We start from the raw sequence: 11,112 nt of genomic DNA on the forward strand, positions 1-11,112 counted from the left end.
GGAGGGAGGGAGGGAGGGAGGGAGGGAGGGAGGGTGAGAGGGGCAGCTGGTACTTTATTAAAACACTGACTGTGCTCCACCAGGCCTCTACCCTGAAATTCCATGCTGCAGCTCACAAAGGGAGTCACAGAGGCATGGGACAGTGAGCACAAGGGCCAAGACCACAGCAGGTTCCTAAGGTTCAAAGTGGACCCTGCCACTCCCATGATGAAAATGGATTAAAACTTCATACCACAGGCTGTGGTCAGAAAGATAATACCCACCCTAGACGGCACCTGAGCTCTGGAGGGGAGCTGGGGGGAGGCAATATGCCTTTCCTGTGCAATACACTCACTCACAGAGCACAAACTGCTTTGAAGGAACATTTTCAACTCTTTTAAAAAGCACTTAAGAAACCACCCCCAAATCGACCCAGTTATGAGATGTAGTAGTAAGTAAAATATAGCCCCACCAGCCCCCCAAAATCAACACCATAGACTCTCATGACTCTAAGCTTTAAATACTATTAAAATACAAGGTACTATCATATTTAAATGCTGGCCTAAAGCATTCTCAGAGCTGTGAACACTGTGAAAGCAGTTCCTACCCCACCCATCACCCTGTCCCATTCTTGATGTGCTCTGCAAAGATCTGTACAAGAGGCCAAGTCCTTTTCAATGCTTGCCTCATAGTAAAGAGGCCCAGTGTACATGAGGTGACTGAGAAATGAGAAGATGGATGAATGAATGAATGAACAAATGAACTCAGGGTTAGCTAAAAAATAACTACCTTATTGGAGCTTTCTCTGTTCTTTAAGATTTATTTTTATTTTTATAATCTACATATGTATGGAGAGATGTATGGATATATGTGGGTACCCACAGAAGCCAGAGATATCATATCCCCTGTAACTAGAGTTACAGGAGGTTGTGAGCCACCTGAAAACCAAATTTAAGTCCTCTGGAAGAGCACTGGGCTTTGAACTGCTGAGCCAGCTCTCCAGCGTGTCTCTGTGGTTTTATAAGGCATAAATGTCGAATTACCCTAAAAGCTAAAATACCTCACATGATAACTCATAGGGAGGGAAAGGCACATGAGAGAAAGGTTTTAAACCACAGAGAAATGGAATGTGCTGAGTACTGACAAAAGGAAGGTATAAGAAACAAGAGAGTCTGAGGACTGGAGGTAGGAAGTGTCATTTTCCCTGTTTCCCAAAGTCCCCAGCATTTGTTTCATACGTGCAATGCTAGACCTTCCTAAGTCATGGCCCTGCTTTGCCCAGTAGTCACAGGGTGACAGTGGGAGACGATCAAAACTCAGGGCTGCTCTACCTTTTGAGACTTCTAAGAAGGAAAGCCCCAGCAAGCTGGAAAGTATTCCTATCTTACAGGCCCATCATCATGTCCAGGGTTTCAGAAGGTGAGAGTCCAGCCTAACTGGAGGGCACACCATCATCCCACACAGGGGAAGAAACACACTGTGTCCCTGGCACGGATCTAGATGTTTGGATACTATGGAGAGGAAGAAAGACAACGATGCCTGGACTCATGGGCATAAGAGACAGAAAGACAAAGTACAAAAGATAGAGAAGAATGTTATACAAGATGCTCAGAGTCAGTGAGTGTCAGTGAGTGTGAGGCTCAGAGGTGAAGCTAACACCACACAGTGAGCGCCACACAGTGAGCGAGCAACAGAATCTGGATCCCTAGAAATTACGTATGGTGGCATTACCTGCAATTTCAGCCTGGGAAAGGGGAGACAGTGCAAGCTGGCTAGTGAGACCAGCCACATGAATAAGCTCTGGGCTTGACTGAGAGACCCTGTCTCAGTGACTGAAATGGAAGGGGGATGGAGAATGATAGCTTCATGTCGGTCTCAGGCCTCCACATGCGTGTTCAGACATGTACTATGAGCACTTTCATACATGTACTCACACACATACAAAAAAAGCCCATTCACAACACAAATGTGGGCTTGTGCACGTGCACACGCCAGAAAAACATAGAAAAGAAATTGACCAGTTGTCCTTAAACTAGCAGAGGTTTGAAAGCCTGATTTGCATCAGGCTCACAGCTGCCTCAATTGACTGCAGATAGCGATAGAGCCTCCCACGCTCCCTTTGGGACAGATGTGGTAAGTTTGATTGTGAAATTCAGTTAGGTGCCTTCTGCAGGGCCTGCCTCCTCCCCCACTTCTGGAAACTAGTAACTCAGAGCTGACTGCCTAGTTTTACCTCCCCAGAAGCTGGCCCCAGTTGAGCCTGTGGGTCCAGAGGTTGGCTCTGCATGTTTATGTAACTAACGTGCAGTAGCCTAATATTGGCTGCTGTTGACCTTGCAAATCACACATAGCAGTGTGAATGCCCAAAGCTGTGACCCAGACCAAGACCCAGACATGCTGGTATCACCAATGACACCATCCTCCCCGGCAGCATTGTGCTAGCTAGTTTTATGTCAACTTGACAGATGTTAGAATCATCTGAGAGGAGGAATCCTCCATTGATAAAATGCTTCCATAAGATTAGGCTATAGACAGCCTTAGTTTTCTTATTAATGATTGATGTGGGAAGGACCAGCCCATCTATTATGGGTGCTGCAGCTCCTGGGCTGGTGGTCCTGGGTACTATTAAAACAAGAGCCATGATGAGCAACCCAATAAGTAGCGCTCCTTCACGGCCTCTGCATCAGCTTCTGCTTCCAGGTTCCTGCCCCGTTTGAGTTCCTGTCTTGACTTCCTTCAAGAGTAGACTGTGATGTGGAAGTGTAAGCCAAATAAAGCCTTTGCTGTCCACGTTGCTTTTGTTTCATTAAAGCTACAGTAACCCTGACTAGCATAGACATTGATTCCAGGAGTGAAGTATTCCCACGACACTCCTGACCATGTAGTTCTGAGCAGGACTGTAAAAGCCTTTGGAACTTTGTGTAGAGGGAATCTTTTGTACAATGTGTCAAAGCTTCACCTGCCCAAAAGAGGCTAATGACCTATGAGCTTAGGCAGGAAATAGGGACATTGAAGTTCCAGGATGGAGAGAGGATTTCTGAGAAAGAGTCGGGGGAGCGTGGGATTCTCCCTAAAAGGTGATGGAGACGTTGCATGAACCAGAGGAGAGGTAACCCCGACATGGCAAGACTGAGAATGGAGTAAACAGGACACCTGACTTACAAGCTGGCTGATTAACAAGCCCTAGCTTTTGGCCTAGGCAATTATTCATGATAATTCAGTCTCAGAGTCATTATTTCCTGAACTTGGTGTGGTTGGTGAAGCCTGAGGTTACAACTTTGGGCTATAAAAGCTACTGAGTGTTCAAAGCTTGGTGAGTTGGTCTGTTGGAGCTTAGAAGATAAGAGCAGTGAGAAAAACGCATAAGATGGAGGTCTAGCTTGTGATGTTCCAAAGGAGAGTTTGAGACAAGCATCTTTGTGCCTTAGACGGAACAGAGGATCAATACAGCATTCATTACACTGCTCAGTATGATCCAGACTTACAGACACAAGCCTTCCAGATGCCCTGGGATAGGTGTTGAGCATGGGGGTGAAGAGAGGGGCTGCTGATTCTAGACCTCCAAACAGGAGATCACTCCAACAGGCAGTGCCACCCAACACTACCTCTGCCACATAGAACATTAAGGTCCTATAGGGATGTTCCAGGGCCAGGGTGCAAAGTCCCCTCCTTGCTATGGCACACACATTCCCAGATTTGGCCTCATCTATCCTTAGCTTCAAACCCATCCCAGCAGCTCTCTAGCCACCAGGGCCCTTCCACCCTGCTCTCTGCTCTTCCCAAGTTATGTTCCTACTTCTAGAATCACTGCTTCCCTTCTCCCAGCCGCCATTGCTGGTTTCAGGCTACAACTCATTTCCCAGTCGACCTCAGTGACCTCCACTGCCCGAGTGTCCTCGGGCTCCACACTTCCCATATCCACATGCATCACACTCGCTCGCAGAGCTTTGTACGCTAAAGAAGCTCCTCTGCTCTGTCCATGAGGTGGGTGTCTCTGGGGCTTTTCACAATCCCTGGCACTCTGCATGGACTGGGCACTCCAGGGGAATAGACACACAGGGTCTGTGGTGCAGGAAGATGGCTGGGTGCCTCCAGAGCACTGTTTAAGTTCCACTCTGCCCAGGAGCTCTACTTCCTGTCTGAGCCACAAGGATAGATTTGTTCTCTTGTGGGTCCTCCCCACCCCTGACCTTCAAAGAACAAGGCAAATGAAGGACATCTGCATGGCCACCTGACTCTGAGCTAGACGTTCATGGTGTGATGCTGGTCACACCAGATGCTCAAGGCCAGAGTGCAGCTGAGCTTCTCCCAGGCCTGTCTTCAGTGCTGGGGACAGAGGTGGTGTGTTCTCCTTCCCAGGGGACCTTACCCCTGAGTCCTACCTGTCCAATGCTGGTACAACTTTCCACTCTTCCCCCACTAAGTCCCTTCCCCTGGGCAGAAAATGGCAGAGAGATACAGTCATCCCTAGAAGAGCTGGACCAGCCTTGGAGACTCAAGTCAGAAAAACCCATTTCAGAATCTCTTCTTGCCCACTCTGAAGAGCAAGGCCACAGACGGTCCCATCCTAAAGAACTTTATAAGAGAGCAGCAAGGTCCACTTTTCCAGGCTGTTGTCTGCAAACGTGCAAGCCATTAAGATGGCCGCTGGCCCTGGGAATCCCAGCTTTTAGAAAAAGTACCTCCAAACCTGACAGCCGGCAAGCAACATCTGTGTGGGGAGATGCTCTGTTTGGAGGCAAGCATGGAGGTTTGAATAAGAGTGGCCTCCATGAGCTCATTTGTTTGAATGCCTGGTTCCCAGTTGGTAGAACTGTTCAGGAAGGATTAGGAGGTGTGGCCTTGTTGTGGGTTTCAAAAGCCCATGCCAGGAGCAGCTTCATATCTACTCATGGTGTTCTCTCTTTCTCTGTCTGTCTGTCTGTGTGTGTGTGTGTGTGTGTGTGAGAGAGAGAGAGAGAGAGAGAGAGAGAGAGAGAGATATCCAGCTCTGGGCCTGCCATCATGCTCCCTGCCACGATGATCATATACTAGCCCTCTGAAACTGTAAGCAAGCCCTCATTTAATGCTTTTCTTCTTTTAAAAGTTGCCTTGGTCATGGTGTCTCTTCACAACAACAGAACAGTAACTAAGAAAGAAAGGTTATAAACTAAAATTAGTTCAAATATTGACAAATTAGGTGGCTTCACTTTAGAATTACAGGCACAGGCCCGTAATAGCAGCTACTCAGATTCAGTGGCCTGCCAGGAGTGAATTCAAGGCCAACCTGGACAGTTAGTGAGACCCTGTCTCAAAAGACAGTGCAATGAGGGCCAGACACAAGCCTCAGTGGTAAGGTGCTTGCCTGATACCAAGCATGAAAAGGGATAAAAGAAGAATCAGAATGTCTAATCATGGGAGAAGACTCTATAGGAAGAGGGGTCCCCCAGGTACCAGGGACAGAAGTACAAGGGTGGTAGAGCTGAGGCCTAGTGGCCTCCTGGAAGTGAGTCAAAGGCAGATGCTGAGCACAGGAAGCCTGGCCCTCGGGTCCCTCTGTGAGCAGTGCAGGCACTGAAAACAGGACAGGGCAGCCTCTGCTCAACCCCTTCCCCTCACTTCCAACATCCTTGGCCAGAACTCACACTCTTTCACAGGCCTTGGAAAGACAAGGAGTTAACATCGGAAACCCACCCAGCTCACCTGTCTCATAACCCCCTTCATTGGCTGCATGGAGATGGAAGTCCACCTCTGACAAAAGACAAACACCTTCTGGGAGGAGTTACAAACTCTTTACAGGGAACGCCCATCAGCTACTGGCAGTCTGTCTGACGAACCATGGGCTTTCGGGGCCACACATACGTCCGCTAATCTCGTGACTCACACCTGACAACACCGGTGTCATGCAGAGGAGACACCCTTGTGACTTATTTATAAAGAAAGTAGCCCACACAATGACAAACTACAGATGAAAAATGTTTATGTTCGTTCTGAATGCTGGCCTCTTGGACAGCTCTCTTTTAAAATGGCTAACTTGCCCTTTTTTAAAATAAAATATTAATATTTGGTCAACACAAGGTACCCATTGAAAAATCTAAATCTTCCCTGGAGTCTGGTACCAGTGAGGATGATCCGGGCACCTCCCAAATCTAGGCAACAGGTGTCTGAGGTGGAGTAATGAGGGGAAAAACATCCATCAGGAAAACAGAAGGCGGAGAGGTACCTGCTTCCTGTCCTCCGTTTTCTTGAAATCTTCACACGCTAGCCAAAACAAGACGTTCTCTTCACTGAATTCCTTCTTCAGAAACTCCTATAGATAAAAAGGGGGAGAGGGAATCAAATAGTGTTCAACACTGAGAAAAGATACGTTTCCTTTAGAAGATGACTTGGCGAAAGTGGACAGAGGAGCCTGGATTAATCAGCCCTTGGAAAAAAAACTCCACCCGGAAAAACAAAGAACGTGTTTAATGTTGAAGCAAATATTTCTTACGCATTTCACCTTAATGGTTTTGACATTGCAAGACACAATAAAAATGAAGCGGGAATCTACTTGCATTTCTGAGCTGACAATAAATTACCAAAAAGTAAATTAAAGTGGAAGATATATCAGCCTCTTCCAGACACTGTTTAAACAAAGTGCATTCCTCCAAAGCCAGGCCCCCCCCTTTTTTTTTAAACAAAAGAAAAGAAAACATATTAAGTCCGTCCAAATCATGGTGATGGAGACCAGTTTAAGTTGGAGGTGTGCTTTCCTGAGACTGCTGGCTGAGGAGTCAGCACATGGTCAGCTCTACAGAAGCGTTCAAACCTCACTGGCATCCAGACAATGCTCACAGCTCTACTTCCCATCCCGGGGTCTCCATGGGGACCGGCAGCACCTTGCCCTATCACTTAAAAAGCCAGGTTGCAGGGTCAGTATGGGGTTCACGTGTGATCCGCCATGGGCAGCAGCGCTTATGCTGGCAGGAAAAGCCATTTCTTGGTGGCATTAGCTCGCTCCTGTCCATCAGCTCGCCTTCGGGCTTCCCCGGCTTCACTCAGTCAGTTACCATCCAACCTCTCTCACCAGTGATGTGTTCAGAGAGGGTCTGAGACTGGAAAGAACAAACCTTTACCCCAAAGTCCCAGATCATCCTTGCCAGCCCTGAAACCCCTTCCTCTAAACCCCATTTTGGTAAGGCATCCTCCCCCATCACCCTTATCTCCTCCCCACTAAGTACAGGGAAACCAGAGATAAGCTCCATGTCCCTTAGTGGGAGTCCAAGACGGCCATGACAGATGAATGGTTCTTAGTCTGTAGCCAGGATAGTCAGTATTAAGCACTGCCCTGGTCCCCACACCACCATCCCCCATCATACATATGTCAAAACTTTTCCTATTGTGTCAACTCTAATGAACAATGAAAAGACAAACCCTGAATCTCTGCACTCCTTCTGGATCCTCCAGAAGATTCTCCAGGGAGGATGCCCACTTGGCTGTGCTCTTAAGGCTCTGGTGGCCGCTGCTTGAGCTCCCATCTCCGTCATGGATATCTGCAAAACACAGTTTAGACAGTGTCACCAGTGACACCAGACAGTGTCACCACCCAAGGACTCTGTCCCATGCAGGCAGGGTATGTGAGGAAATTACTGTAACTCTGCATGGCTAAGGTCACCACCACCATCAGCACCAAACCAGCATGTGCTAGGGCCTGTCACAACACCGAGTCTACTGAGGTAGGAGTCACTATTCCCTCCATTGTCCAGACAAAAACAAAAACAACAAAACAAACAAATAAATAAACACACCAACGGAGGGCCTTGCCATTTCTGCTATGTCCCAGTTTGTCCCTTGGCCCTTGAGTCTCTCTGCAACCCACCTTCCATTGACCCCCGACCCGGCATCCACTCTTTCCCCCCCGCCCTTTTGCACAGTTATGGAGCCTCCATGGATCTGAAAGCCCCTATAGAGCGGCTTCTTCAGCCTGTGCAGCACATAAGCAAGCGTGTGAAGCAAGGCCGGAATGAGGGTGATCACACCAAGAGCTGTGAAGATACGCAAGCATGGAGATAAGTGTCTTCATGTGATACGAATTAATGTACATACTGGGGCTCGGGGCATGGGGAGGGTGGGGTGTTTGTCTCACATGCGCTGAGCCCTGGGTTCTATCCTGAGTCCCAGGATAAAGACAAACAAACGTCAGCATTTTAAATAAAGCATCAGAGGTCTCCATCTTCACTCTCATTCGCACCTCCAGTGTGGTTTGCCAACACAGTTACTTATCCAGCTTTTATGTAGTTTGGTTCATCGTTTTTTGTCTTTTTTTGTGTTTTTTAAATATGTCTTATCCTTAAAAAAAAATACAGCCAGGGATGAGGCTCTGTTGGAAGAGTGCTCGTCTGGGTTCCGGCCTCAGAACCGCACAAAAGCAGCCAAGGTGGCACTGCCTGGGGTCCTCGCACTTGGGAGGTAAGAGATCAGAAGTTCCATTAATCTTGGCTACACAGGAAGTTCAAAACCAGCTTGAGAAACATGAGACCCTGCCTGTGGATGGATGGATGGATGGATGGCGACAAAGCTAAATGTCACTGATCTGCTGCTACACTGGGTGAATGGGTGACTACAGGAGACATCTTACATCAACAGGCTTGATACTTAAAATCCTCTTTACCATAAAAAAGGTGGGGGAACAGCGGGACTTGCACTCTCATGACTGGCATGTCACTTTGGTTGAGTCCAAGTTCAAAACCTACTTGACGGGTTTGAGCTACAAGGTCTTGAGTAAAATCTGTGTGTGCAGCTGAGAGAAAACCCTCTGAGGCGGGGCTTATCTAAGCATTCAGGGTAGAAGTACAAACTCTGCATTTCTCCACAGCGGGTAGGAGGCTTTTGCGCACTCCCGGCACCAAGAAATAAGAAGACCCTGAAGTGACAGATGCGGCAACTACTCTGACTTACTCCTTATATAATAATATACACTGAAATGCCCCCACCGTGTCTAACAAATATGTATAATTATCACATGTCCATCAGGGAACAAAATGGGAGGTCCATCAGAGAGCTGGCTACACACTGTGACAGTCTCTCTCCCCTCTTCCGCAAACCATGACCCACCAAGGGAACCGTATTGGCAGCTAGCACTTTTCCCCACAATTGGCTTTTTTGTCCTAACCGCTAAAGACAAGGTTCTATTAAAAAAAAAAAAAAAAAGCTTGAATCCAGGAAAAAATTAAGAGACCAAAAAGCTAATCATTTTTAAAGCATGATTGGAAAAAAAATTATATTAATCACTGAAAATAACAACTAGGAAACCATAAAAGTGAAATATTGTGTATCAGAATATACCAGACTTGGACCAGAGGAGCTGACTTAGTTGATAAGGTACCTTCGCACAGGCATGGAGACCCAAGTTTGATTCCCAGCACCCAAATGTGAGCCTAACTGACTGGTAAGCCCCAGGCCACCTGAGAGATCCCATCTCCAAAAAAAGCAGAGAGCTACTAAGGAACATCCCTTAAAGTTGTGCACATATGCACACATATGCACACATACAAGCATACCTGTACACCCAGGCACACACACACGCACATGCACAGGGGGCGGGAGGGAAAGAGAATAATAGACTTAATAGTTGCCAACTGATGTCCTTTTAGGGGTCAAAATAACACATCCTAACCTTGATTTTGTTTGTTTTGTTTTTTGAGAGAGCGGGCCTTACTATGTAGCCTGTGCTGGGTTAGAACTCACAAACTCACAATCTTCCTTCTTAGCCTTTCCAGGGTTGGACTTGCCTGTGTGTACCACCGTTCCCAAATTGACACCTTAACCTCTTACTCTTCTGGGGTCCTTTTTCTGAACCTCTATAAAACAGAACGTCATCAGAAACCTAGGGTCTGTGCATCGGTGCTCACCGGTGAGGCAGTGTGTGAGAGGATTTGTGGAAGTGCCACTCCTCTTGGCAAAGCAAGCTTCCTAGAACAATTGACCACATCACCCTGCTGACCTTCCAAAGTGACTCCCCAGCTTGTGGGTAAGAAATGAGTTCCTGGTCCCATATCTACCCTGGAATGTCTATCCCTGGACACAGAGTCTTTCCACAAACAGCAGGTTTTTAAAACCATTACAAGAGGTTCCCGAAGGAGGGCTCCTTCCACCAAGCATTCCTCCAACTTACCTTCTGTTCTCTGCCCCGAGAATACAGTTTGACCATTTACTCCACTGCCCCAGCAGATCCTCTTGAGCAAATAAACACCAGGACACAAGCACGCTATTCTAGGAACTACCTCGGGCAGCCACGAGCTCCTTTCCACGTTTTCAACCTTAGTCTGAAAGGACGCGGAAATTCTTGGCACTCTTAAATAATCAACCATACCATGCCAGGGTTTCACTGCCCTGCTCTCTGGCAAATAAATGCACATGGTGGGTTGTGCCCAGGCAGTCGAGAGCTGACTCCACTGCTGAGGAAATGCAAAGCACCCGCTTGACTACCAATCTGTGGATTAACTTTTTGTGGCAGCTTTCAGTTGAACAAGAAGTGAGCTGGCCCTTTTGGTACCTGAGGTCCATTCTTAGCACCCACACACAAAGCCAGGGCAGCAGTACCTATGTAATTCTAGTGCTGACAAGGCAGAGGCAGGAGGATTCCTGGGGCTCAGTGACATGGCAGTCTAACTGAATCCCAGAATCCCAGATTCAGTGAGAAACCATGTTCCAAATTAACAAGGTGGAAGTGACTGAGGAAGATGACTAGCATCAGTCTCTAGCTTCCACACATCATGCGTTATGCTCATGCATATGCATGCACACGTGTACGCGCGTGCGTGCGCGCGCGCGCACACACACACACACACACATGCACACAAAGTTATACAATTCCAGATCTACTGCCTCTTTAGACTGGAAAGCAAAAGTCCAAGAAAATGACTTATCTAAGGAATCACTACACAGAACCAGTAACACCTATTTGTCCCACTAGGATTGCCTCCACGGGACTCCGGGGTCCTTGGAACACTGGAAAATGGTAGTTCCAGGGCTCCCATCTCCCTTACATCAGAAAATAAAAACAACGCTGTGTGATTCAGGGAGGGATTTGCAAAAGCTTTAGTTACTGGTGTTTTGACTTTGGAGCTCTTTTTTTTTTTTAATATTTATTTATTTCATGTATGTGAGTACACT

At 47.3% G+C, this 11,112-nt stretch overlaps 1 protein-coding gene across 3 annotated transcripts in view; it reads right to left on the minus strand.

Annotated features, from left to right (window-relative positions):
• Rgs10 (regulator of G protein signaling 10) overlaps positions 1-11,112 on the minus strand; it is a 42,206-nt gene that overhangs the window by 20,647 nt on the left and 10,447 nt on the right. For all 3 annotated transcript variants that reach the window (XM_029479783.1, XM_021167950.2, XM_029479782.1), the window contains exons 2-3: positions 7,372-7,490; positions 6,182-6,268 (exon numbers count right to left, since the gene is read on the minus strand). In XM_029479783.1, the coding sequence (XP_029335643.1) occupies positions 6,182-6,268; positions 7,372-7,490 (206 nt within the window). The remainder of the gene's footprint in view (positions 1-6,181; positions 6,269-7,371; positions 7,491-11,112) is intronic.

The sequence above is a fragment of the Mus caroli genome, chromosome 7 (assembly GCF_900094665.2).
Source record: "Mus caroli chromosome 7, CAROLI_EIJ_v1.1, whole genome shotgun sequence".
Taxonomy (NCBI): Eukaryota; Metazoa; Chordata; class Mammalia; order Rodentia; family Muridae; genus Mus; species Mus caroli.